Source organism: Agelaius phoeniceus, chromosome 8, assembly GCF_051311805.1.
Source record: "Agelaius phoeniceus isolate bAgePho1 chromosome 8, bAgePho1.hap1, whole genome shotgun sequence".
NCBI classification, from domain to species: Eukaryota; Metazoa; Chordata; class Aves; order Passeriformes; family Icteridae; genus Agelaius; species Agelaius phoeniceus.
In genome coordinates this window covers 4,092,501-4,120,208 of record NC_135272.1, presented here as the reverse complement: position 1 = coordinate 4,120,208, position 27,708 = coordinate 4,092,501, and the positions used below count along the sequence as shown (strand labels likewise).

General features: G+C 54.9%; 1 protein-coding gene across 1 annotated transcript in view; it reads left to right on the top strand.

Moving 5' to 3' along the window:
* The window catches only part of LOC143694681 (uncharacterized), a 78,283-nt gene extending 50,643 nt beyond the window's left edge, over nucleotides 1–27,640 (top strand). The window contains exons 7-10 of the mRNA XM_077182681.1: nucleotides 1,314–1,409; nucleotides 4,542–4,643; nucleotides 27,427–27,497; nucleotides 27,628–27,640. Coding sequence (XP_077038796.1) covers nucleotides 1,314–1,409; nucleotides 4,542–4,643; nucleotides 27,427–27,497; nucleotides 27,628–27,640 — 282 coding nt within the window. The remainder of the gene's footprint in view (nucleotides 1–1,313; nucleotides 1,410–4,541; nucleotides 4,644–27,426; nucleotides 27,498–27,627) is intronic.
* The last annotated feature ends 68 nt before the right edge of the window (nucleotides 27,641–27,708 follow it).

Below are 27,708 nucleotides of genomic sequence, written 5' to 3'. Positions count from 1 at the left end.
ACGGGCCGGGACGTGTCCCAAGGAGGCCGTGCCAGCTTCCCTGGAAGGCCCCGTGCCCTTCCCAGCGTGGCTGCGTCGGCAGCCCTGGGGGCTCCTTCTGCTGCCCTGAGCCCGCAGAGCAGGGCAGCGTTTGCTGATGCTCTGAGCCCTTCCTAAAGATCCTGTGGGGCTGCCTTAGACACCTGGGGCCAGGCATTCCTTCCAGCCTGGGCCACTTTGGCTGGGCTGGGGGCGGCCCCAGGGCAGGCGGCAGTGTGTGCAAGGGCCCTGGGTGGCACGCTGCAGCACGGTCACCGTGCCATGGAACGGAACCCGGTGTCCAAGGGCCCTTTGTGACACGTGGGAAATAGAAGCTTGCCCGGCTGCTCGGAGCACATGACAGGACAGGACAGAGCAGTGCTGTGAGGAGCCCCCGCACAGCGCACTCGTTCATGTCCCACCTGGAGCTTTTCCGAGGCGTTGTTACTGCAGCTGACTGCGAGGCCGGACTGCGGGACTTGGTGACTCAGAACTTTTCCAAGGCATCTCCCATTCAGTGTCAGTGCCATCAAGTCCAGACCGTGGGATCTGGTCACCTAAATTGTTAATGAGGAGTCTCCTGTCATTGTGGCAGGAGCCCTAAAGACCAAAGTGCAGGACTTCCTTTCCTGCAGCCTTCCTGAGGCTTCCCTGTCACAGGTGCCTCGAAGGCACAACTGCAATTGTTGACTTGGCAATATCCTGAGGCATCTTTCTAGAAGGTGCCGTCAAGGCTGGGTGGTGGAATGGCGGACAGATTTCTCAGCCCTTTTAAAGTGTTCAGGGGGAAAAAAAAGAATTACCCTAGAGCCGCCCAAGCACAACAGCCTGAAGATCTGGAACAGATCCAGACACTGAAGGATGGTGAGTAGCAGAGCTAGGCCACAGGGCTGATGGCTACAGCCAGCTTGGCCCCATCCCATCCCATCCCATCCCATCCCTGGGGACATGCCCATGGACAGGATGGAACAGGGGCTGGGCAGACACCACGCAGTGGCCGTGCTCCATCCCCTGGACCATCCCGGGGCTCTCCCAGCCTGGGGAGCGCAGGGCTGGGCTGTGTTCTCCGGCCTCTCCCACAGCCCCTCAGCTCTGGCTGCGCTCGGTCTTTGCCAGATGCAGCCCTGGACAAGACACAAGAGCAGGAACCCGGCCCTGGCCGCTTCCGCCAAACCCTGAAGGTACCTGCAGCCACCCCCACCTGGGCTGGGCCTGCTGTCCCTGCTCAGCCCAGCACCATGCTTGGAGCATGCCATGCAATGTCCCTGCCTTCCCTGTCCTTTGTTCTCCTGCAGAGGTTCCGGAAGTTCCTGCGCATTCAGCGCAGAGAGACCAGCACCTCAGCAGCTGAGGGCCCAGCCCAGCCTGACTCAGGGCTGACCCAGTTCCAGGCAAAGCCTCATGCTGGCCCAGAATGGACAGCACACTCAGGAAATAATGCAATGAATTATCAAAGGGTGAAGGCTGTTCACATGGCAATGACTGGGAACATGGCCATCAGAAACACTGACACCAGAATGACTCAGGGCATCACAAACACTGGCACCAGGCCAGCTCCCACTGGGATTCATGCTCCCACTGAGGATTTTTTCAAGCAGAGTGCTATTTATCCTCAGCAGCAGGTAAGCAACCCGAGGCCAGGCCTGGAGGCCTGCCAGGATCGTGTCCCCTAAAGCCATGGTCCCTGGGCCGCCTCAGCCTTTGAGTCCAGCACAGTGTGACCGGAAGGGAAGCACTTCTTGGGGGAAGCTGGGGAAATTGCTGGACAGCACTCAAAATCTCCCCCATGCCTCCTCCAGGTGCCAGCCATTGTAAGGAGCATTCACCAGAGGCTGGTGTCCCATGGCACTGTGGATGCCAGGCTGCAAAGTGACATAGTGAGGCTGGCTGAAGAACACCCTGCTGACGTGGTGCTGACCCTCCTGCGCTGTGCCCCAACGTGTGACAGGTACGGGGCCCACGTGCCTGCACAGCTCAGGGCTCACCAGCCTTTGGGGCCCATGGCCCTGCACAGCCTGTGCTATGGGCTCTGCCAGACAGGCAGAGAGGTCCAGGACCCTGGGGCCCCTCTGTTTCCCGAGCCTGCTGCCAATGCTCCCTCCCTGCCCCTCAGGGCACTGGGGCTCTGTCACCTGGGCCCCCACAGCTGCACAGGGCATGGTACTGGGACTGAGATGCCCCTGACACAGAGCTCTGATCCTACAGAGCTGCTGCAATGATGTGGAGAACCATAGGGTCATCGGGACCAGCAGTGGAGAAAGTGCTGCCAACACTGCTCTGCGTGATGGAGGATTGGCCACTGCACAGCACACGCACCTCTGATGGGGACGACAGGGACGTTTTTGCCCTGGCTGTGAGTTTCTGGATTTGGCCTCTGCTTACCCCTCAGTCACCTCGCTAGCAGCTCTCTGTCCTCTCTATGCCTCAGGCGCTGGGCTGAACCCTGGGCTAGGGGCAGGCTCAGGGGGCACCAGGCCCACTGCTCCTCCTGCATCTGCCCTTGGGCCCTGCCCCATGGACACCTCGGCACTGAGCGCTGTCTTGGGCTGCTTCTTTTGCAGGCAACTCTGGCACTCTGGGTGATTCTCCAGGTGCCCGAGTGCCACGAGGCCATGATCCTTTATTCCTCCCGCCTGTTTGTGGCACTGCTCTTCCATGTTGTCATCGCCACACAGCAGATGCCACCAGTGGAAGCTGGAAATTTCTGGAGAGCATGCCAGGAGGAACACCGCCTTCCCAGCAATTACAACAGGTCCCAGTCCTCCTGGCCTTCCCATGCCCTTGTGGCCAGTGCCAGTGCTCCCAGTGTGACCTGGGCTTTGCTCTGCACACAGGTTTGCAGTGCAGGCCATGAAGGCTCTGCTCTACCTACTGCGCTGTGACAATGAGGTGATGTCTATGGAGCGCAAGTGTGGCTGGGACACGCTGCTCTGTGCTCACACCCAGCACTATGCCATGGGTCTGCTGGCCAGGTGAGACCCCCTTGTCCCCATTGCCCCCGGCATTTGTGCCCTGTGCCCCACTCAGTCCCTGTGGTCATGGGCCAGAGAGCCTCGTCACTGAGGGATGGCCAAGGAGACTGGAAAAGGCTGGGAGAGGAGGGTGTCCAGAAGTGGCCGCCTGCCAGAGCACCCACATGCCCTCCAGGGATGCTGCAGAAAAACCAGACCTCTCTGAGTCAGTCCTGGGAAAGGTTTGCCTCCCCACCTCAGGGTCTTGGTGCCTTTTTCCCCCTGCCAGGGAGATGCGCTGTACCTTGGTCCCTTTGTGTTCTCGCATCGCACTCCACTTGCTCAGGCAGCTCAGCAGGCAGGACCCATACTGGGATCTGCCCTTCCTGGCATTCTTTGTGGAGGTGAGCCTCAAGGCCAGCGCTGCCTCCCAGCTCTCTGCCCTCTCACAGCCACAGCTGCCAGGACGGTGCCCGTGCCCTGTGCTGCTGCTGCTGCTGCTGCTGCTGCTGCTGCCTGGGCCCGGCTCTGTGTGGCTCCAGGCTCCTGCTGGCCGGCTCCCCTGTCACTGCCCTGTGCCTTGCAGGTCCTCAAGTGCCTGGACTTGAGGAAATGTGGTGGCAGTGTCCTGAAGGTCTTGTTGAGGTTCCTGCACAGCAAGTGCAGGGAGAGGCATTGCCTGGCCCTCAGAGGCCTCATGGTGCTCAGCAAGGATCTCTTGATGGTGAGAAGGGGGCCATGGCCAAAGCTGCACTGGGGAAAGCAGCCCCTTGGGCTGGCAGGGCTTCAGGAGCTGAGGCAGCTGCTCCCAGCTCTCCTGCCTCACCTGCCCCAGTGCTTTGCCTCAGGCCTTTGGCCTGTGGGCCTTGCAGCAGCAGGGTGGGCTTGCAGTGCCAGGCTGGTGTTGGCGGTGCAGCCGTCCCTGGCTTCCCAGCACAGCCTTGTGTTCCACACAGGCCAGGAGAATGTGCTGTCTGTCTCCAAGCCTTCTGGAGCTGCTGGATGATGCAGAAGGAGAGGTGGTCTGCATGACCCTCTCTGTGTTCACGAATGTGCTCCAGCACAAAGGCATCCTGGTATCCAGCACCACTGCCCCAAAGCTGGCTGAGGCACTACTGCTGCTCTTTGACCACGTAAGCTTCTGCATCCTGAGCCGCAGGCATCAGGTGTTTCCCAGAAACTTTGTGCCCTCTGGATTTTCAGGCCTTTGCCCAGCTGGGACTGGAGCAATTGATGTAGGTCTTTTGTTTCCTCTAGGACAACAGCCATGTGCAGGTGCTCTCCATTCAACTCTTCAACAAGGTGATAGAATTGGTAGTGGATGAGGGCAAAAAGCCCTTGAAGACAATTGTGAGCAAGAGCCTGTATGAACTTTTAATTTACTGTCATGATAAGAACTGGGACGTGGCAAAGGTGAGGTTTCCTGTGATGCTGGTGGATCTCTGGGAGGGGGCTTGGCTGCCTCCTGCCCTGGTGCCTCACGGGCTGATGCCTCCTCCAGGCCTTGGCACAGGGATGTGGATCCTGTGCTCTGGGCTGTGGGGCCATCTCTGGGTCTCTGCTGCTCTGCAGGCCTCTCGGGAAACGCTGATTCGTGTGGCTGAGTTCCTGAAGAGGAGGAAGCTTGTACAGCTGTTGAAGAAGCAGCCACCCTTGAGGGTCGATGAGTGCCTGGTAAGGAGGGCCTGGAAGGCCCAGGCTCAGCCCGGAGAAGGCCCCTGAGGGCGGTGCTCAGTGTGCGGGGCCAGGCAGCTGTGCCCCTGCCCGCTGCTGCAGCCAGAGGCCGCGGGGGCTCTTCTCCAGGCTCTCGTGGGCCCCAGCCGGGTGCCCATGGAGCCCCGGCCCGGCGGGGCTGCGGGCCGGCACCGCGGCTCCCCGGGCAGCAGCCGGCTCTCTGCCCCCTGCCCTCGGGAGCCCTTGGCCAGCGGCTGCTGGCCGCGCCTCAGGCCTGTGCGGCCAGGGGAGGCCAGGGCTGGGCGCAGGCAGCGCCCGGCCCAGGGGCTGAGCCCACGCCAACCCTTCCCTCCTGCCGCTCTCTGCAGCTGGCAGAGGACAGGAGCAGAGCGGCCGAGCACCTGCGCCGGGCCCTGCGCTACCTGCGGAGCCCACAGGAGGCCCTGCGAGCGGCGGCCATCAGGTTCATGGGTGAGCCACGAGCCCGGGCTCCCTCCCCGGCCCGGCCCGCCGCAGCTCGGCCCCAGCCCCGCCTGTTGCCCCGGCAGCGCCGGCCGGGCCCGGCGCCGTGGAGCCCCGCCCGGCCTGGGCATTGCTGCTGCCGCCCTCTGGCAGCCGTGCCCTGGGGCGGCAGCGTGCGGCAAGGGCCCGGGCTGAGCCCTGCCGGGCCAGCAGCCCGTGTGGCCACAGCGCCGGCAGCGCTGCCGGCAGGGAGCTGTGCCGCTAGGGCCAAGATGAATTCTTTGTTCTCAGAGATGGCCGGGTTTCCCAGGATGAGGGAGCAGCAGCAAGAGCTCCAGGATCACAGTCAGGGTGAGTGAGGGCAGCGGCGTGAAGGGTGAGGGCAGGGAGTGAAGCCTCCCTCAGCCTGGGCCAGCAAGCTGCAATGCCTGAGCAGGGAGCTGCAATCCCTGCCCCGGCTGCAGTGGGCTTCCTTCCATGTGTTGACAAGAGGTGGCGTAGGAAGAGCACACAGAGATTTCAGGGACACGGGTGGAATTCCTGGCCCGCAGCTTGCTGCTGATCCTGTTGGCAACACCTCTCTCTTGCTCTCTCAGCCATGGCAAGAGTTGGGTGGGGTGGCCCTGGCTGGATGCTTTCCTCAGGTCACTGCAGATCCAGGCTCTGACCATGGCTCTCTTTCTCTCTGTTCCAGGCCTAGAATCCCCAAAGAACAATGCCAGCCCATCCTGCTCTAACATTGAAAGTCATGCTAAATTAGGCCTAAGACCTGAAGAAATAGGGTCCTTTTCTGGATCCAGTGAGCCAGTGTCCCAAGAACAGCACCAGGAGACACTGAAGAGGACAGCATCTCCCATTGCCCCTGGAGCTCTAGACATAGTTGAGGATTGGTACGGCTGAGCCTGTGGGAAGATCGCGTGGCTTCAGCCCTCTCCCTGCCTGTAGATAGCTCCCTCCCTCCAGCCCTCAGACACTGTCCATCCACTTTTGCCCCTCCACCCTCTCTTCCTTTGGACAGCGTCATCTCACCAGCCCTCAGACCATGCCTATTCCTATGTTTTCCTTCCACTCTTCCTTTTGATAGCTCCATTTCTCAAGCCCTCAGACCCTGCCTGCCCATTCCCTTTTTCCCTCCCATATCATCCCTTTTTTTGCCTTTCATTAATAAACAGTTTGGCTTCTTCACTTTGCCTGCATCCCTGTGGAGATGAAGCAAATCCAGGGCCCTGGGACACACAGGTCCCTGCTGCCGTTCTCTGCCACGCCGTGTTTTGTGCATGGACCCAGAGGAGCAAGGGCAGGTCAGGCTGGAAAGGTCCCTGTGCTGAAGGTGCAGTTCCACAGCACCGTGCAGTTCCACATCTTGCTGAGCACAGCAAGGCAACCAGTGGGACAAGAAGCCTGTGTGTGTCAGGGACCAAAGTCATGTCTAAGGCCCTGCCATATTTGGTCCCCTCTTGTGCTCATCAACAGGAGAATGAAGAGCAGAGAATGAAGGAAACCTTATGGTTTAACTGGTGGGAATTTGACCCTTCAGGGAAACAATGGACTGGTCAATCAATGGGAAGTGAACCTGTGAAAGAGGAACGATACACAATGGAGCTGTGGTTGACATGGAGGTGGTATCACAGGTCACTGCAGCCTCATCTCACGCACTGGCCAAGCATGAGATCACCTTGTAACCGGAAAAACTCCACTCCAGAGGAGGAGATGTCAGGCCTGGTTCTGGGGTGGAGGGATGAAAAGGACAAAATGCCCGTCCTTTTGATGCAGGGGATGCCCGGAATATGGGAGGCCTGCCTGCCCTTCCCACTGGAGCCCCATGCTGAGATACCCTGAGCGCAGCCCAGTGCTCCTTGCTCCTCTCTGCTGAGCCGGGAGCGTTTGTCTGCTTTCGGGATGGCCCTGGCTGTGTCAGGGCTGCTCCGTGGACACGAGACAGCCGGTCCTGTCCCGCTGGGTCCCAGCAGTGCCTGGCAGCAGCCCTGCATCCATGTCAGGATGCTGGCCAAGAGAGGCCCTGGAAGCTGAGGCAGCTGATTTGAAGCTTTTGCAGATCCACACAGGGGATGGCCACACACAGGGGATGGCCAACAGCAGTCCTGAGGAGCCTCCCTCATTCAAAGAAATCGGCAGACAAATGCATTGTCTGCCAAAAGCCCTTTTATTGAGCTGGCAGGAAGGCAGGGGTCTGCACCCCGCTAAAATGCTGCTCTGCCACATGTAAATTTCAGTGGGATGATGTCAGAAATGTATCTCAAAAATACCATCCATCTTGACTCTGCTGAGGTGATTCGATAGGCAGGGGGTTAAAAATGCATTCTGTCAGTTCCTGTACTTGAAGCTAATGTCCAGGCGCTGGTCAGGAGCAGCCTCCATGCCCTAAAGCAGCACTTCTTCCTCATGGCTTCCCTGTACAGGGCTCATTTTACACTTGCCCTTAGTTCTTCTGATAGAATGTGTCTAAAGCTTTTTGTCAAGTCCCTCTCCTGTCAAGTTAGGCCCACCAGGTTTTTCTTATGCTAACTGGTGCTAAGTGCCTATGTAGGTCTGTGCTAAGTACTTGTTTACTTATGGGAATTGCTTGTGCTTATGTCAAACAAAGGCCTTGTTTCATTCTCCCCTTCTCTTTATCCCGATGCAAATTCTTTTGCAAGATCCTCTGGACAGTCCACAGAACATATGTACTGTTCTGCTGCTGTTTTAATTTTCTACCACATCCATAGGTTTATGATGCTTATGAGGAGGGTTAATTTTTTTAAAATTAGAACTGGTTTGCTGAGGAAGCTAAAATCTGAGGAGCTGTTGGTGGTTCCAGATTTGTCCATCACAAGAAGACATCTGACTCATGATGTTCTCTTTCTTTCTCTATTTTGGTGATGATTTCAGTAACAACTTTGATACCGGATTTGAGTGTGTCCATCAGGCTCTGTGAGATGCATTTTGGACTTCTGCCACTAGCCATTCTATATCAGGCTGGTATGGCATTTGCTTTAGAATGTTAGCGTCCTGTCCAGTTTGGAATTTGGGCGCTTGGTGATACCCATCATGTGCATTCTGCAGCATCTGTAGAGAAGTTCTTGTGTGGTGCAGCTGAAGTGGCATCCACTTTTGGTTGTGAAATTACAAATAGAGAAGTTAGTACCATTAGTAGTTTCATTAAAAGACTCAATTGGAATAGTTGTGCAAGCAGATCTCACACAGGCACAGCCCCTTCCCACATAACACACCTGTGATAGTGCATGGGTAACTGGGCTCATTTCAAAAATACAAGTGCTGCCCTCAGCATGCAGACACCGATCCTCTCTTTAAAGCACTGCATTTTTGCACACAAAATTCAGTGCATCCCTTGGTACAATCGATTGGGGATAAAAGCATCATATAGTCAACCCAGGACATTCCACCCCTTATCCCCATATCGTCTGCTTACTACTAAAACTAATTTAAATTCTAACTCTACAAACACAGACATTATACATAATACAGGACTTGCTTTTCAAGGCCCAGCATGGTGTTCCGACCTTAGCATGAGGCACAGGCTGGGTTTCCAACCATCTATTGGTGGCTTCCACCCTTGTGGGCACGTAGCGCTTGCCCTGGCGTGTCTGGGCCAGTGGGATGCAGTCAATCTGCCAGGCCTGCCCATACTTGTACTTGGACCACAGCCCACCATACCACAGGGGCTTCACCCGCTGGGCCTGCTTGATGGCAGCACACGTCTCACAGTCATGGATAACCTGAGAAATACTGTCCATGGTTAAATCCACCCCTGCGTCTCGTGCCCACTTACAGGTGGCATCTCTGCCCTGATGGCCTGAGGCATCATGGGCCCATCGAGCTAGGAACAACTCTCCTTTATGTTGCCAATCTAAGTCTATCTTTGACACCTCTATCCTTGCAGTCTGGTCTACCTGCTCATTGTTTTGGTGTTCTTTATTAGCCCGAATCTTGGGGACATGGGCATCTACATGGCAGACTTTCACAGGTAGCTTCTCTACCCTGGTAGCAATGTCTTTCCACTCATCAGCAGCCCAGATTGGTTTTCCTCTATGCTGCCAGTTAGCCTCTTTCATCCTCTCTAGCCATCCCCACAGAGCACTGGCTACCATCCATGAATCAGTGTAAAGGTAGAGCTTTGGCAGCTTCTCTCTCTCAGCAATGTCCAGGGCCAGTTGAACAGCTTTGAGTTCAGCAAGTGGCTTGATCCACCTTCTCCTTCAGTGGCCTCTGCGACCTGTCCTGTGGGGCTCCATATGGCTGCTTTCCACTTTTGTTTCATTCCCACAACGCGGCAAGAACCATCAGTGAAAAGAGCGTATCGTGTATCTTCTGCTGGCAGTTGGTTGTATGGTGGAGCTTCTTCAGCTCGTGTCACTTCTTGTTCCCCATCATCAGCAAAACCAAGGTTCTCACCTTCTGGCCAGTTTGTAATTATTTCCAGAATCCCAGGGCCATTCAGGTTTCCAGTACGGGCGCGCTGTGTGATGAGGGCAATCCATTTGCTCCATGTAGCACTGGTGGCATGGTGCGTAGAGGGAACATTTGCTTTGAACATCCACCCCAGCACTGGTAGTCGGGGTGCCAGGAGGAGTTGTGCTTCCATACCAACCACCTCCGAGGCAGCCTGGACTCCTTCATAGGTGGCCAAGATTTCCTTCTCTGTGGGAGTGGAGTGGGCTTTGGACCCTCTGTACCTTCAGCTCCAGAATCCCAGTGGTTGGCCTCAAGTCTCCCCAGACACCTTCTGCCAAAGGCCCCAGGACAAGCCATTGTACCCAGCTGCAGAGTAGAGCACGTTCTTCACCTCTGCTCCTGTCCTGACTGAGCCAAGGGCCACTGCATGAGCGATCTCCTGCTTGATCTGGGCAAAGGCTTGTTGCTGCTCAGGGCACCACTGGACATCATCCTTTTCTGCCGATGACCAGGTAGAAAGGGCTCACATACTGGCTGTACTTGGGAATGTGGATTCTCCAAAACCCTGTGGTGCCTAGGAAACCTTGTGTTTCCTTCCTGATGGTTGGTGGAAACATCACGGTGTTCTTGTTGATGACCTCAGTGGGAATCTGACGCCGTCCATCTTGCCCCTTTACTTCCAGGCACTGGATCTCTCGGGCAGGTCCCTTGACTTTGTTTTCCTTGATGGCGAAATCAGATTCCAGCAGAACTGGATGATCTTCTCTCCTTTCTCAAATACTTCCATTGCTATGTTTCCCCACACAATGATGTCATCCATGTACTGCAGGTCTTCTGGAGCCTCACCCTTTTCCAGTGCAGCCTGGATCAGTCCATGCAGATGGTGGGGCTGTGCTTCCACCCTGGGGCAGTCGGTTCCAGGTGTACTGCACGCCCCTCCAGGTGAAAGCAAACTGAGGCCTGCATTCTGCTGCCAGAGGAATGGAGAGAAACGCGTTAGCAATGCCAACAGTGGCGTACCACTTTGCTGCCTTGGACTCCAGCTCGTACTGGAGTTCCTGCCTTGGACTCCAGCTCGTACTGGAGTTCCAGCATGTCCGGCCCAGCTGCGTTCAGCGGTGGAGTCGCTTCATTCAAGGCATGATAGTCCACAGTCAATCTCCATTCTCTGTCAGAATTGCGCACAAGCCATACTTCCTGCCAGAGTTGACTTGCAAGACGGATCCCGGGCACTCTGCAACTAAGAGCATCAGTGTTGTTGGAAACCCAAATGCAGGGAAATCTCAGACTTTTGGTCGTGTCAGCAAAGCTTAGAATTAAACACAGCATTTGAGCTGAGACCTTGGAAAGGGCTTCCGAACTTAGGTGCTAGAAGCGAGAATGTGGATTTCTAGTTTATAGCAGAGACACGGGGAGGAAAGTTGAAGTAGAGGAAAGTTTAGAGTTTTAGAGTTCAAGATCTAGGAAAAATCTTAGTTCCAATGGTAAACAAGAAATTTAGGATGCAGTGCTGTAGGTTTGTTGTGTCATGGCATGATTGTCTAAGGAAGCTTCCACTGTAGCATGATGTGGGAACCCAGGAAATTCCTCTGGGTGCCCTGCAGGACTCGAGATCCTGTCAGAGGGCTCAGAGACCTTGGCACAGAGCCCAAGACTCCTGTGACTTTGATTTAGCCCTTGGAAAAAACAATTCCCAACCTTGTATGAAGAATGACAAGCCACAAAAGTTTAAGTAGAATGATAGTGAATTTAGCACAGAGTGGAAAACTAGATTTGGGGGGTTTTTAGAATGGGGCTTCAGAAGGCAAGATGGAGGAATCTGGGCAATGTCCAGCCTTTCTCCTTCTTCTTCTTCTTGGCCTCCATCTTCTGCTGTGATGTTGGCATTTTTCGATTGGTTTAGAGTAGAAGCTCACTGTCTAACGTAGATGATAGGTATTGGAAAGTCATTGTAAATATTGTACAGGGAGTTGTTTTCAGTAGAAGAAGATAACACCGCCCCGGCGGAGGCAGAGTGCCTTAGACTGTCTTGCTGAGCGGACCTCGGCAGGACAGGAGAAAGAATTTTATAGATAAGATACAATGAACAACCTTGAGACCGAGAAATGAAGAGCTCTGACTCCTTCTTCCACCGCCGGGCTGGGAAAAGAGACTTTCTAACTTATCTCGGGCTCACTCTGAGCAGCTAGAGACCCCGAGAGCATGAGTCCCTAAGAGGAAATCTTGAAGGATTGGGTCCAAAACAGAAATATCCTTGTTGGCCGTGTCTTCTTGGCCAAGAAGTCCTTCAAAGCTCTTGGAACTACAAGTCTTGCGGCCCTGTGAGCCTTGCGCTGGAGATGGGAGCCAAACTCACTCTTCCTGTCTCTGTAGAAGAGAAGAAAAAGCAATGGCATCATCTAAAAAAATCAGAGGTCCGCTCTCTAGCTCCTTCCAAACTCCTTCAACTCGCCCAAAGTGTGATTTAGCTACAAATAGGTGAGAGGGACTCTTAGTGCTGGCTCTTTGACTCCAGAGCGGCTGCTTTAGAATCTTTCCCATAACCCTGTGTAGTTATGTGCCAGCAATGTCTCCTTTGAAGAAACTTTCCCAACTGACTTGCATGGAGGCTTGTTTGAAGGGTGTTTGAGGAGAAAGGCTCCCAGCAGAGGTCTGGGCTTTGGCCGAGCTGTGTCCCCTGCTGATTGTGAAGTGTGCCATCAGCAGCAGGGCTTTCTGGGCTAAAAATATCATCAAGTCACTTGGACTTGCTCTTTTTGGCCTATAAAAGCTGGAGCCACTTTTGGGGCAAATTTGGAGACCTCATCTATGGGTGAATGGAGCAGCTAGGATTTTCCCAGTGACTGGGAATGGTTCTCCAGGTGCCTGGTGTAAAAGGGGGCTGCCCAGCAACAGCGCATCTGCAAGATAATGAACACTTGTCTTGGTTTGAAGAGAGAGGTGTCTGCTAAGGAAGGCAGAAGCCTTCTCTGAAAGGGAAAATGTAAATCCCCAGCCCTCAAAGGATTCTAATTTAGAAATTCAAATGCTCTCAGGGAAAGATATGGGGATAGGACTGAGAGCCTGCAGAACTGGGTGGCGTTTGCTGATGCTCTGAGCCCTTCCTAAAGATCCTGTGGGGCTGCCTTAGACACCTGGGGCCAGGCATTCCTTCCAAGTTGGGCCACTTTGGCTGGGCTGGGGGCAGCCCCAGGGCAGGCGGCAGTGTGTGCAAGGGCCCTGGGTGGCACGCTGCAGCACGGTCACCATGCCATGGAACGGAACCTGGTGTCCAAGGGCCCTTTGTGACACGTGGGAAATAGAAACTTGCCCGGGAGCTGGGAACACGCAACGGGGCACAACGGGACAGAGCAGTGCCGTGAGGAGCCCCCACACAGCACGCTCGTTCCTGTCTGAGCCCGAGCTTTTACGCAGCCTTGTTCCTGCAGCTGAGCTTGAGGCCAGCGCACAGAACTCGGTGACCCGTGGCCTTGCGAGGCTTCTATTCTGCAGCTGCCCTCAAGGGCAGAGCGTGGGACTTGGTGCCCCAGAGCTTTCCCAGGGCACCTCTCCCGCAAGTCGCTCCAGTCAGAGACATGGAGCAGAGACCACCGAGAGTGCCCAAGATGGCCTGGCTGGAGGAGGAGGAGGAGGAAGAAGGCCCTGGAGCTGCCCCAGCACACGAGACTGAGGAGGTGGTGCCTTTCCATCCACCCCAGGAGGGTGAGTGGCAGAGCTGGGCTGCAGGGCTGGAGCCTGCAGACAGCTTCACCCCATATAATGCCATCCCATGCCATCCCACCCATCCCACCCCATCCCATCCCATCCCATCCCATCCCATCCCATCCCATCCCATCCCATCCCATCCCATCCCATCCCATCCCATCCCATCCCACCCATCCCATCCCATCCCATCCCCTGGGGAAATGCCCACGGACAGGACGGAAGAGGGCCCGGGCAGACACCCCGCAGTGGCCATGCTCCATCCCCTGGGGCATCCTGGGGCTCTCCCAGCCTGGGCAGTGCAGGCTGGGCTGTGTTCTCCGGCCTCTCCCGCAGCCCCTCAGCTCTGGCTGCGCTCGCTCTTTGCCAGATGCAGCCCTGGACAAGACACAAGAGCAGGAATCCAGCCGTGGCCGCTTCCGCAGCACAGAGCAGGTACCTGCAGCCACCCCCAGCTGGGCTGGGCCTGCTGTCCCTGCTCAGCCCAGCACCGTGTGTGCAGCACTCCATGCAACATCCCCGGCTTCCTGCCCTTCTCCTACAGTTTCTTTGCGACTTCTTCCGGAGCATTCAGCAGGAAGAGACCAGCACCATGGGCACTGGGCCCAGAGCTCACTCAGAGCTCCTCCATCATGAGACCAGTGCCGCCCTGCTGGATTTGCTCCTGGAGAAGGGTGTTGCCAGGCCAGAACAAGTAAGCAGCCTGGGGCCAGGCTTCCATTCCCCCATGAGTCATGTGGCTTTCTCAGCCACGCCTGCTGGTCCCTGGGAGCCTTTGAGGTCATGGCAGTTTGCTGGGAAGGGAAGTACTTCTCTGGGGACCCTGGGGACATTGCTCCCTCTGGCAGCTTTCCAAGTCTCCCCGTGCCTTCTCCAGGTGCCCGCCATGGTGAGGTTCATCCACCAGTGGCTCCTGGCCAATGATTCTGCCCAGCACAGGCTGGACAAGGCCCTGCTGCAACTCACCAAAGCACACCCGGGTGACACAGTCGTGACGCTCCTGCGTGTGGCCCCGTCCTGTGACAGGTATGGGGCCCACCTGCCCAGAGGGCTCAGGCCTCCCCAGCCCATCACCCTGTACAGCCTGCTGCAGGTGTCTGAGCAACAGAGACTTCCAGGGCCCTCTGGCTGCTCCCTTTGCCAGCCCTGGCACATTGGCCCCTGAGCCTGCTGCCATGCTCCCTCCCTGCCCCTCAGGGCTCTGTCCCCACAGGCCTGGGCTGCCTGGCTGCTGCTGGCCAGGACCAGTGGGCAGAGGCAGAAGTGGCAGCCAGCTCAGCTCCCCCCGGTGCTGTGTCTGAGACCCCACCTGAGACAGAGCTCTGACCCCACAGAGCTGCCCTGGCCATGTGGAAGACCATCATGTGCTCGTCCAGGACTGCAGAGCCAGTGCAGCTGATCCTCCTGGATGTGCTGGAGAGCTGGCCAGAGCACAGCACATGCACCTCCGATGGGGACCAAACGTCTGTCTTTGGCCTGGCTGTGAGTTTCTGCAAGTGGCCTTTGCTGGCCCCAAGGCCGCCTCTCCAGAGCTCTCCATCCTCCTTCCCCCACTGCATCTGCCTGCCTCACGCAGAGGCCTGAAACCTGGCCCAGGGGCAGCTTCAGGCCCAGCAGGCCCCGTGCTCCCCCTGCCTCTCTCCGGGCCTCTCCCTGCCACGCTCGGGCCCTGCCACACGGACGCCTGGGCACTGAGCGCTGTCCCGGGGGGCTTTGTCCTTTGCAGGCAACCATGGTGATGTGGAAGATCCTCCAGGGGCCCCCTGTCCCACGTGTGGTGAGGCCGTATTTCCCCCGCCTATTTGTGCATCTGCTCTTCCAAGTGTTCTTCAGCACAGAGGAGATGCCAGAGGAGGTCCAAACCTTCTGGAAGGAATGCTTGGAAGAGCACGGCCTTGCCATCAGCCCCAACAGGTGCTCCATCCCACTCCTCCTGTCCCTGCCACGTGGCCTGCCAAGGAGCCAGTGCTGCCAGTATGACCTGGCCTTTGCTGTGCACACAGGTTTGCAGTGCAGACCCTGAAGTGCCTGCTCTGCCAAAAGCAGTACAAGGATGTGGTAGTGTCAGTGGAACGCAAACGTGGCTGGGACATGCTGCTCTATGCTGACACCCGCCACTATGCCGTGGGTCTGCTGGCCAGGTGAGACTCCCCTTGTCCCCATTGCTCCCGGCATTTGTGCTTTGTACCCGAGCTGTCCCACACATACCCCGAGGCCCTGGGGCACACTGAGGGATGCCTAAGGACACACTGAGGGACGGCCAAGCAGACTGGAAAAGGTTTGGAGGGGAGAGAGCGCAGCAGGAGACACCTCCTTAAGGGCCCAGGGCCCCTTGCAGGATGGTGGTGAAAGACCACCAGGCTCTGTGAGCCTGTCCTTGGAGAGATTTCCTCAGGTTCCTGGTGCCTTTTTCGCCCTCCTAGGGAGATGCGCCATGCTTGTCTTTGGTTGTGTTCCAGTATTGCACTCCACCTCCTCTGGTTGCTCAGCACACAGGAGCCACACTGGGATCTGCCCGCCCTGGCATTCCTTGTGGAGGTGAGCCGGGTGTCCAGCGCTACCTGGCTGAGCTGCCTCCCAGCTCTCTGCCCTCTCGTCGCCGCAGCCACCTGGGACGGTGCCCGCGCCCTGTGCTGCTGCTGCTGCTGCTGCTGCTGCTGCTGCCTGGGCCCAGCCCTGTGCGTCTCCGGGCTCCTGCCGGGCGGCTCCCTGTCACTGCCCTGTGCCTTTCACGTCCTCCAGTGCCTGGACCCGAGTGAATGTGGTGACAGTGTTGTGAAGGTCTCTTCACGGTACCTGCAGAGCGAGTGCAGGGAGAGGCGTCGCCTGGTGCTCAGGGCCCTTCTCGAGCTCATTGATGATCCCTCAATGGTGAGAAGGGGGCGGTGGCTGAAGCTGTGTTGAGAACACAGTGGCTTGGCCTTGCCTGGGCTTGGGGCGCTGGGGCAGCTGCTCCCAGCTCTCCTGCCTCCCACTTCAGCTGCCCCAGTGCTTCGGGACAGGCCTTTGGCCTCTGGGCCCTGCAGCAGCAGGCTGGCCTTTCACAGACTTGTGTTCCACACAGGCCGAAAGAATGTGGAGCTTGACCGAAAGCCTCATGGACCTACTGGAGGACAATGATGCAGAGATAGCTGGGATGACACTCATAACACTCAGCTTTATACTCCTGCACAAACACATTCTGATGGCAACCCCCATTGCCCTGCAGCTGGCTGAGGCGCTCCTGCCACTCTTTGACCACGTAAGGCTCTGTGCCCCCAGCTACAGCCACTGGCTGCTGCCTGGAAAGTGTGTGCCCTGTGCATTTCCAGCCCTGTGCCCAGGGGGCCCTGGAGGAGCCAATGCTGAGGTATTTTTTCCTTTTTTTTCATACAGGATAATAGCCAGGTACAGCTGCTCTCCATCAAACTCTTCCGAGACATGATGGAGTATTTGGAAGAGAGAGAAAAACCTTTGGAAAGCCCTGTGCAACAGAGCCTGCTTCCACTCTTCTTCCACTGCAATGATGAGAATCAGCGTGTGGCAGAGGTGAGGACTGGTGGGCTGCTGCTGTCCCCCTGGCAGGGGGCTGGGCTGCCTCCTGCCCTGCGCCTGCTGGACCGCAGCCTCCTCCAGGCCATGGCATGGGGAGGCGGGTCCCGTGCCCTGGGCTGTGGGGCCATCTCCACGTCTCTGCTGCTCTGCAGGCTTCTCGGGAAACACTGCTTTATGCGGTCAAGTTCATGAAGAGGAGGGATCTCAAAAAGCTGCTGAAGGAGCAGAAACTGTGGAAGTTCAGCAAGTGCCTGGTAAGGACAGCCTGGAAGTCCCAGGCTCAGCCTGGAGAAGGCCCCTGAGGGCAGTGCTCAGGTGCGGGGCCGAGCAGCTGTGCCCCTGCCAGCTGCTGCAGCCAGAAGCCGCGCGGGCTCTTCTCCAGGTTCCTGTGGGCCCCAGCCGGGTGCCCATGGAGCCCCGGCCCGGCGGGGCTGCGGGCCGGCACCGCGGCTCCCCGGGCAGCAGCCGGCCCTCTGCCCCCTGCCCTCGGGAGCCCTTGGCCAGCAGCTGGTGGCCGCCCCTCAGGGCTGTGCGGCCAGGGGAGGCCGGGGCTGGGCGCAGGCAGCGCCCGGCCCAGGGGCGGAGCCCGCGCCAACCCTTCCCTCCTGCCGCTCTCTGCAGCTGGCAGAGGACGGGAGCAGAGCGGCCGAGCACCTGCGCCAGGCCCTGCGCTACCTGCGGAGCCCACAGGAGCCCCTGCGAGAGGCGGCCATCAGGTTCATGGGTGAGCCACGAGCCCGGGCTCCCTCCCCGGCCCGGCCCGCCGCAGCTCGGCCCCAGCCCCGCCTGCTGCCCCGGCAGCGCCGGCCGGGCCCGGCGCCGTGGAGCCCCGCCCGGCCTGGGCATTGCTGCTGCCGCCCTCTGGCAGCCGTGCCCTGGAGCGGCAGCGTGCGGCAAGGGCCCGGGCTGAGCCCTGCCGGGCCAGCAGCCCGTGTGGCCACAGCGCCGGCAGCGCCGCCGGCAGGGAGCTGTGCCGCTGGCGCCGTGACAGGCTCTGTGTTCACAGGCATGGCCGGGCGGCACCTGAGGGGGCAGCAGCAAGAGCTGCAGCTGATCTGCACTGGTGAGTGAGGCCAGCGGGCTGACAGCGGGAGCTGCCGGGGACACCTGCAAGCCCTGCCCCGGCTGCGGAGGGCTCTGCTCCTTGGGGCAGAGCACCCTGAGATTTCAGGGCCTCGTGGCCCATACTCGGCCAGCAGCTTCGGGCTGATCCCCTTGCTCCCTGCTCCCTCCTGGCCATGGCAAAACCCAGCTGCGATGGCCCTGGCAGGCAGCTCTCCTCAGCTCCCCCCAGCTCCAGCTTCTGACCGTACCGCTGTTCCTCTCTCTTGCAGCCCTTGAAGACAAAACAAATGACATCAGCCTCGCCGTCGGAAGCCTGGCAATTCAAACACTGTGCATCCTCAAGGCAGGAGAGCGGGCTCCCATCTCCAGCTTCCAGTGGCTCCAAAATCACCTGCGCAGGGCGTGGAAGACACGGCCTCGTCTCTCACGGCTCGGCTGCCTGCCCTGCCGGAGCTCTGAGGAGAGCTGATCCCAGAAGCTCTTTTTGCTGGGGCCACCTGAGTCAGGAAGAATTTTCTTTTTCTTCAAGCATGTTCTTTTCATTTTTTTCTTTTCCTTTTTTTCTTTTCCTTGACAATGTAAATATAGACTATGTTGTAATACACAGACTCCCAAGATCTTTCTTTTGCTGCCCAGGGTCCGCAGGGCATAGGGGAGGAGAGGGAAAAGGGTGCTTGTGCTCAGCCAGCTGCCCCGGCGTGCAGTGCTGCAGGGAAGATGGCCAGAAGCCCCTTGGCCTTTGGTGGTTCTGCTGAAGCCTTTGTGCTCCCCACAGAGCGGCTGGGCAGGGGCCGGAACTGCAGGGATCCCTGCCAGAGCGGTGCCTGGAGATGGCCACAAGCCCTGTGCCAGACAGGAAGCGCCATCCGTGTCCTCCTGCCCGTGTGCTGCTGGCTGCCTTGCTGAGGGCTCCCAGGTGCCTCTGGATGGGGCTGCTCTGGAGCTGCTGTGGGGCTGTGGCGCTGCTGCCGGGCAGCTTGGCCGGGCTGGGGCAGGGCCTGAGGGGCTGGGGCGCTGGCAAGCCCTGAGCAATGGGCTGTCAGAGGCCACAAGCAGCCCCCTGGCAGCCGCCTTCTTCCTGCCAGAGCTGACTGGCAAGACGGATCCCAGGCACTCTGCAACTAACCGCATCAGTGTTGTTGGAAACCCAAATGCAGGGAAATCTCAGACCTTTGGTCTTGTGGGCAAAGCTTAGAATTAAACACAGCATTTGAGCTGAGACCTTGGTGTAATAAGTAGCAATATATTTGTTCATTAATTTAATCAATAGCTAAATAGTTATACAATATCAAAGCCATAACTAAATAGCTAAAACTGCTTGATTTTAAATGTATAGCCACATATGGTTCACATATGGTTGCTTGGCTTGCAGGAATCGTATAGTGCTTTGGGAATTCCATGGTAAAGAAAAGTTCACCTAAGAGGTCACAGAGGAGAGCTGTAATAACAATCCCTAAACTCACAAGAATTGCTTAGGCTTGCAGGAATCGTAGAGTGTTCTGAAAATTCCACTGTATAGGTATGCCTTAGAAGGAAAAGTTCACTCAGCGGTTAAAAGAGGAAGACCTGGAGCCTTCATCCCACGACCACCAGAAGGCAGAAAAAGACCCCCTAGCAACTGAACGAGCAAGCGCAAAAGACCACGTCATCCCTGGACCCGGGAGAAAATAGCAATAAAAGGTGAACTTTGGGGACAGCAACGGTGCGAGCCTAGAGGAGCGGAGACTCCCGGCCGCCCAGCGTTGAACTTTGCTTATTCTTGCTTGCATAATAATAATAATAAATTTATAATTGTATGATCCTTGAATCCAGTGAATTCATTTATCACCCTTCCTTCCTTCCTTCCTTCCTTCCTTCCTTCCTTCCTTCCTTCCTTCCTTCCTTCCTTCCTTCCTTCCTTCCTTCCTTCCTTCCTTCCTTCCTTCCTTCCTTCCTTCCTTCCTTCCTTCCTTCCTTCCTTCCTTCCTTCCTTCCTTCCTTCCTTCCTTCCTTCCTTCCTTCCTTCCTTCCTTCCTTCCTTCCTTCCTTCCTTCCTTCCTTCCTTCCTTCCTTCCTTCCTTCCCTTCCCTTCCCTTCCCTTCCCTTCCCTTCCTTTCCTTCCTTCCTCCATCTTTTAAGTGATGTTGGCATTTTTAGATTAGTTTAGAGTAAAAACTCACTGTCTAACATAGGTGATAAGTATTGAGAAGTTATTGTAAATAGTGTACACGTCATTTTTAGTATAAAAAGATAACACCACACAGTTCCCCATGGTCCCTCACAGGCCCCTCATGGCTCCCTCACAGTTGCCCAAGACCCCTCACAGCCCCTCACTGTGGATGCCATGGCACAGAGAGAGAGAAACAGCAAGTGTTTCTCACAGCAGCTTGTGAGAATTATTAGCAAGTTGTAAGAATGTGAGAACTTCAGTATAAACAATCTGCAGGTGGTGTTCTTCTACTTCATCTTTCTCTTCTCAAGGACGGTGTATAAAGAATGTTTTTGTTCACTAGCGATTCAAACAGAATATATCGTATGACTCTATAAAAACCGCACGGTTCTCTTGAATTAAAGCTTCTTTTAGTCTTTCTGCAATACTGCCTCCTGCCTGTTCCTGTGTCATTCTGGGCGCAAGAGTGACACCTCACGGCCCTTCATGGCCCCTCGGCCCCTCACAGCTCAGGGCTCTTCATGGCCCCTGAGCCGCCTCCGGCCCCGCCATTGGCGCCGCTCTTTGCTGCTGGCCAATGGTGGCCCGAGTCTGCAGTGACGTCACCGCTCGCCGGGCAAAGGAAGGCCTGGGGCTGAGGTGCCCCGGGCTGGCCTGGAATGGGGTCCGGGGGTCCCCGGGCTCATGGAAACAGGGGATTCAGGGGCCGGGAGAGGAGGATACCCGGGAAAGGGGGTGCAGGGGGTGTCGGGGCAGGATAAGGAGGTGCAGGGGGTCCTGGAACTGGGGAAGGAGATGTGAAGGGTCCCAGTGCCCAGGAATGGGCATTCAAGGGGGTCCCCGGGGGGCTCCCCAAAGCCCCTCCCAGGGGGCAGCAGGAGCTGGCTCAGGAGCTCTGGACAGAGAAAAGGGGGTGACCCCGGCTTGGGGGGGACATGGGGGACTCACACACGCTCCCGGGGGGACACGACCCCCGGGGACCCCCCTCACCTTGTCCCGCAGGGGAGGCCGAGCCCCAGCCCAGGCAGACGAAGCCCCCGAGCCCCGGCAGCATCTTGGGGGGCGTGCGGGGCCGGGAGGGGCAGGATCCGGGAAAGGGCGTCGGCTGCCGGGTTCCGCGGCTGCCTGGAAACCACGAAGGCGGCGGCAGCGTCTGTGACAGCGGCGCGGCCTCAGTTGCCTGAGAACGCGGCCCTGGCTGCTTGTGCGCAGCCTGGGCTCCTGCAGGCGGCTTCACTGGGCCATTCGCCAGGGGAATTGTTCGCGGAGCATTGGCCTCTGCAAAGTTCCTGAATTTCCTTTGAAGGTAAAGATTGACTCAAGTTGAACTTTTTGGTTTTGTCTCATCTGCACTCTGAGAGAGAATGCCAAAGGGAAATACAGGATAATGGGATAATGCCCGTCTTCTGGTGCAGCAGTTCAGTGGTCTGCACTGCCACAGACATGTTTTATGAAAAATCCTTTGGGTTTTTTCTCCTGAGAAGCTGAGAGAGCTCAGGAACAAAATGTAAACAATGGTTATCTGCTGCTGTGGAATGCAACAGGTGCATCTGTGATTGGTCTCCTAGAGTTGTTTCTAATTAATGGCCACTCACTGTCAGCTGGCTTGGACTCTCTGTCTGAGACACAAGCTTTTGTTATTCATTCTTTCTTTTTCTATTCTTAGCTAGCCTTCTGATGAAATCCTTTCTTCTATTCTTTTAGTATAATTTTAATAGAATATATATCATAAAATAATAAATCAAGAGTCAGATCCTCATCTCTTCCCTCATCCTAAGACCCCTGTGAACACCACCACAATGCACAGCTGAATGGATGAACAATATATGCTCTCCTGATTGTGCTTTTTTTTGCACTGAAGGAATGCAACATTTTCTAAATGTACTGGTCTATACTTTTTTTTCCCGTCTAGTGGTTGCTTAAAGTGCTCAAAGGTGAATGAGGTCTGTTCAAGTTTCATCAAGTTTCAGTGGGTTGTTATCATCTGGCTATTAAAATTATTAGAGAGAGGCCTGTGAATTGAGGTGCAAACGAGACCATATGCCAAAATCAATAGTCTGGATTTTATGTTACAGTAAATGTGAGGAAGAGAGAGAGAAAGGAAAAGAAAAAGAAGCGGGGGGGTGGCGGGGGGGGGGGGATGGGGGGTTGGGAAGAAGGGGAAGAAGAAGAGTGACAGAGACAGATGAAGTGAAAAATATCACCATTCCATGGATCCCATTGGCATACCATCAAATCCTCTTCTGGTCTTCTCTGTGGTGAGGTCTCGCAAAACGTAAGACTCCAATGGATTCCTGCAGATTTGGGCAAGGTGGGACCTCCCAGGTGCCTCCCTGGGGTGGAGCAAGTTGGACTCTGTCTATTGCTATTTTCAAATAATATCAAATCTTTATCATCTGTCTGTCCTTTGAGTCTGCCATCAATTGGCTTCTGGATTTTCAGATCTGTTGTGTTACTTTGCGTGCCCTGCAGTCGTCTGGTGCAAGGCCTCAGGAATGGGTCTGGGGGCACCGTGGAGGTCTTTGATGGGAGGTTTGTGTGCAAACCTGGCCTCAGCAGACGAGTCTGTGGCTATGACTTGCCCACCTTGAAGCCAGACAGAGCTGATTTTCAGGACAGCTGCTGGGTTTGGCTTTGTTGTGGATAGGTTTTCCTCTGCAGCCTTGTTTACTTCTCCCCAGCCCTGAGCTAATGGGACAATAGTGTCACCTTTGTCTTGTCTCATGTTCCCTTAGGCAGCTTAACTCCCAGTGCCAAGTTCCAGTCCAGAGGCATTTTCAGGGAAGGGTGGGCTTGGGTGGTCTCTGCCTCTTTATACAGTTTTGTCCCAATGGGCAGAAAGTCCTTTATAACAATTTTTAAGCCATTAGCCATAACATTCCAGTCTCTCCCAAGTCCTGTGAGGAGCAGCTGAGAGAGCAGGGGTGCTTTAGCCTAAAGAAGAGGATATCCACTCTAGCTATTTTAAAGTAATATTTAGGCTGCAGCTTTGTCTGTTCTAACTATTCTTAATGTTCAGATTTTTAGCTCCAGGTTTCAGTATGATCCATCTTTGAATTGCACAAGGCAGCCCTATAGTTCAAATAAAGTCCAACTAGAGGCCTAACATACTAGCTACTTAGACCAAACAAGCACTTAGCTACTTTCAAATCATAGAAAATTTTTAGCACCAGTATATGCCTTGAATCTGCCATGAATTGGGTTCTGGATTTTCAGAGTTCCATTGTTGCTTCTTCCAGTTTTGTTGAGGCATTGTCACTCATCTGGGAGATCGTGCCTTCAAAATGGCTTCTGGATTCCCAAAGAAGACCTCGACACCTCGTCTTTTGTCCAGGGAAAGACTGACATCTTTCACTGTAAGTACCCAGTGGGCTGTGTTAAGGCTGCAAACTGCCCTGGTGTCCCTGCTCTCCCTGCCCCTGCTTTAGTGCAAGCAAGAAAATGCTTTAAGTAGGTAATAAGCAGAAATATTCTAGTAAGGCTATGAAACGCAAGTAATAAACGACACAATTATGAAGGTTTCTTTTGAGATGAACAGAGAGGGGGAATTGTGGGAATCTACAAAAGCAGTGGGTTTTGGGAAAGCTGCAAAAGGCAGCCTCAGATACAGTAGAACTGTGATTAGAGCTAAGCAGCTTCCATGAGATAGGTCAGCAGAAAAATTATTTAAAAAGTAGAAAAGCAAGGACAAATAGAACAATAGTCTGTGTATTAACGCTTGTCTAGAATAACTCTCTAAGCTACAGAAAAGTTTATCTAGCAAGATATTAGGAGGGTTAAAGCTTAATAATGGAGCTCTGTGCATTGTGCTTTAAGGCTTACAAGCAGATATTGTATTCAAAATAAGCAAGCATTGTTTTAACCAAAGGTACGAGTGCTTATAGTGGTTGGATAGAACTACTGTCAATGTGCTTTTGCTTTGTGTGATTGGTCAAGAAACTTATAAAGGAAGTTGTAACATTAAGTTCTTGGTCTGCTGCCTGGGATGTGAGCTGGTGGCATCTTCCCATTGTCATAACCATGTAATGAGAGTGATGCTGAAAAATAAAACAGCTCAAGGCAGTTCCACAGCAGCCCTGTCCCGTTTGTGATTTGTAAATAGCCCCCTGCTGGTGTCAAGACCAAGCTGCCCTTGGGCACCTGAGCATGTTGGGGGGGAAGCTCAAACTCTGCCCAAAGCCCTGTGAGACAGGGCTGGTCCCAGCTGGAAGAGCTTCCAAAGCAGCTGTTCTCTCCCAGCTCCTGTGTGGGCACAGATCCAGCCCTGCAGACACAGTGTACAGCAAAGCAAGTTATCTGCTGCAGCATGCCCAGAAGAAAATGTCTCAGCACCTTTGTGTCCCAGATATCTTGTATGAAAAATCCTTTCCTTAGGATTTTTCTTCCTGAGAAGCTGAGAAGCCTCAGGAACAAAATGTAAACAATGATTATCTGCTGCCGTGGAATGCAACAGGTGGATCTTTGATTGGCCCATGTTGGATGTTTGTAATTAATGGCCAATCACAGCCCAGCTGGCTCAGACAGAGAGTCCAGGCCAGAAGCCTTGGTTATCATTCCTTCCTCCTCTAATCTTAGCTAGCCTTCTGATGAAATCCTTTCTTATATTCTTTTAGTGTAGTTTTAATATATTATTTATCACAAAATAATAAATCAAGCCTGCTGAACCATGGAGTCAGATCCTCGTCTCTTCCCTCATCGTAAGACCCCTGTGAACACCATCACACCTTTGTTCTGCAGGATGGTGGAAATCTTCCTGTGCTGGGAATTGTCCCCTGATTTTGGTTTACCATGTGTTAAGGGTATCTCTCCCAAAGGAGTTGGCTTCTCTTGAAAGCTCTGGATTGGTAGGAATCTTGAGGGCTGTACAGTTCTTTCCTGCTCCCTGGAGCCAGGGCCAATAAGGTCCCTTGGTGTCTGGAGCTCACTTGACTGAAGATGCCCCACTGCTGAGGCTCTGTCCAGGAGATCCCTCTGTTTTCTTCTCTGCAGGGGTCTGTGAGCCCAGAGAGAGAAAACAAATGGTAATTAACAGAGAGAACTACAACTTGGACACATTCCTGTGCTCCTCACTCTTGGTACAACGTTCCTTTCTTGCCTCTCTTGGACTCAGCCAGCAGTGCTATCTCCTTGCTGTGAGTTCTCAGTGCTGTACAGGGATGGAGTCAGGGCAGTTCTGAGAGCTCGTCCCCATTCTTTGAAAAGGTCACTGCCTCAATCCAATGAACCTAAAGAGGAAAGAAATGCCCAAAGAGCAGAAATCCCCAACCATGTCACATGCAATCACGGAGAAGCTGATGGGACAGAGCCATGTGGTTGGAGTATGTGTATTGCACTCTCTATTGTTAATTTATTGGTGCTGAGTATTTCAGCAAGCAACTTCCAGGGCTTCCAGGACTGTCCTGGACAATGTGATCACAAATTGTTCACCAGTGCCACTTGTTCAAGAAAAGCCTTTGTGAACAAGCCCAACTCTGAGGCTCTAGCTGGTTGATTTTTGCCTTTCAGCTGCTTCCCTCTAAGTTCCTGTGGGAGAAGTTTCTCAGCATGAAGAAGAAGGCCAGCACTGGCGGGAGTTTTCTACCCAGAATTGGCCCATGTGTAGAGCTGGGGAAGACTGGTCCAAAGGTAGCCTTTTCCTGCTCTTCTCCTTTCTGTTTGATGGGAAGTTTGAAGAGGGTGTGTGCTTGTGACAGGCTTGCCTCCAGCAAAAGACCTCAGTGTGCAGGTGCTGTTGTCATTGCAAGCTGCTGTTAGAGGTGGGCTGGGAGTTCTGATCTGCACTCAGCCAACACAAATAAGCTCTGCTGAAGCTGCCTAAGTGTAGCTGCCATTGCTGAAACAATGGGGGGAAGGCTGGGGACACAAAGGCACAGCATTGCCATGTGCCATTCTCCTGCTGAAGGAGCCACCTCTTGCTTTGGTGTGGTCACCATCAAATGCTCGGGGTCACAGGATTCCCTCCGGAGTGGCAGCGTTGGCCTTGGAAGGCCGAGGACCTGCAGGAATTACTTCAGCTTTAACAAAACAAATTGCCTTTATGCTTTGGGCTGGAACAATGTGTTGGACCCTGAGGGGGTGTTAGATTTTGCAGGCTGCCAGATGTACAGGGGACTGGCCCTGGGGAGAGGGGAATGGATGTGCTTTATCTGGATCAGTGCCTTCTTGGAGGTGTGTTTGAAACTGCTTTTCTGGCAGGACTGGCTCAGTAGAAAGCACAGTCCCAACAGGTAGGTGACTGAGGTGGGCTGTTGTTATGAATGAGGTCCCTATATGTCTAATTTAATAAACCAACATTAGAATTGAGCAGCAATTTTAATTGAGCAGCTATTTTATATGAAATCATGCAATCAAATATAATCAAGCAGATACAAAATAATTTGGCAGTGGTTTGGATAAAGCATAAGCAAAACCAGTCAGGATACAGGGGGGTTTTCTCACCCTGCCTCTCATTCAAAAGATAAAGAATCCAAAGACAACTTATAGACTGGATGCTAATACATATTCATCAATAATTTTCTGTCAATCGCCTCCTGTTTTTGATTCTTGAAATCTATGTCACTGTACTGCACAGTGCATGCTCTGCTTGCTTCTAAGGGGTATTTTGGCTTTTGGTGGTTGCTTCCCACGAAGGCTTCTCCTCATCATCACTGTCCTTTGAACAACCCCACAAGCTGCACATGCACCCCAAGTCTTGTGTTATAGAAGCCAGCATTATATTCCAGAAAGAAGCCTTATTATTTCATAGATACCTGGAATCATCCCAATTTTGTTCATGTCAAAGCCGATTCTTTAATTATCCTGAGGCCTATTGCCTTTTGGGATGTGACTTATCTCAAACTACATCCTGCATCCTGTTTTCTCATGAACATCTGAAAACGTTTTTTTTGTGACACTAATTCCATATCCTTTTGCTCGATTACTTTTTAACAAATATTTTCTAAAATATTTAAAATATAGTTACAAGTGTTAGCACGAATGAGATTAATCTATCACAGTGTTGAGCAAGGAATTGGCAGCAAGAGCCATGTAAGACACTGGTTAAGGATTGCCCAGACAAAGCAGGGGAGAGTTTTCTCCAAGCAATGCCTCTGCTCCAGAATCATTTGCTGTTGTTTTGGGCCCGTGGGTCTGCCTCGGCAGCGGCGGTGGTCCCCGGCCAGCGTTGTTGAAGCCGTCGCCCTTCCTCGGCCTTAAGCCGGGGACCCGCATTGTGGCGGGCAGAATTTTTTGGCCTAGTTTTTTTTTTTTACGGGCCCGGCACCCGACGGAGAGCCCCCCGGACTGGTCCTGGGTGAGGCGGTGGCGCGTCGCCTACCTTGGTCGTGGTCGGATCGACTGAGCCGCTTCTGCCGGGCGGGGCCGGCTTTACCGCGCCGGGTCCGTTGCTTTTTGTTGAGGTGGGCGGAGTTGGGGGGCGCCCGCCAGGCCTCTGCGGGCCTTTTTATATTTCTCTCGCAGCCTAAGCCGCAGCACCGAGAAGCGTTGCGACGAAGGTGCGAGCGGGATGCCGGTGGGTCCGTCGTGGGGAGGTAGTGAGGCGCGTACCTCGGTCATCACCCCGGGCCCCCGGCCCTGTGGCCCCCATGGCTAGCACGGGTCGTTGCGAAGGCGCCTCCGTGTGCCTTTTTTGTCATGCCGTCCCCCGCTTTTTTTTTCCAGATGGGAAAGCTGACCGCCGCGAGGCTGGGCAAAAGCCGGTGGCTCGTAGCGCCAGGTCGGTGGCACTTTATCTCGCACTCT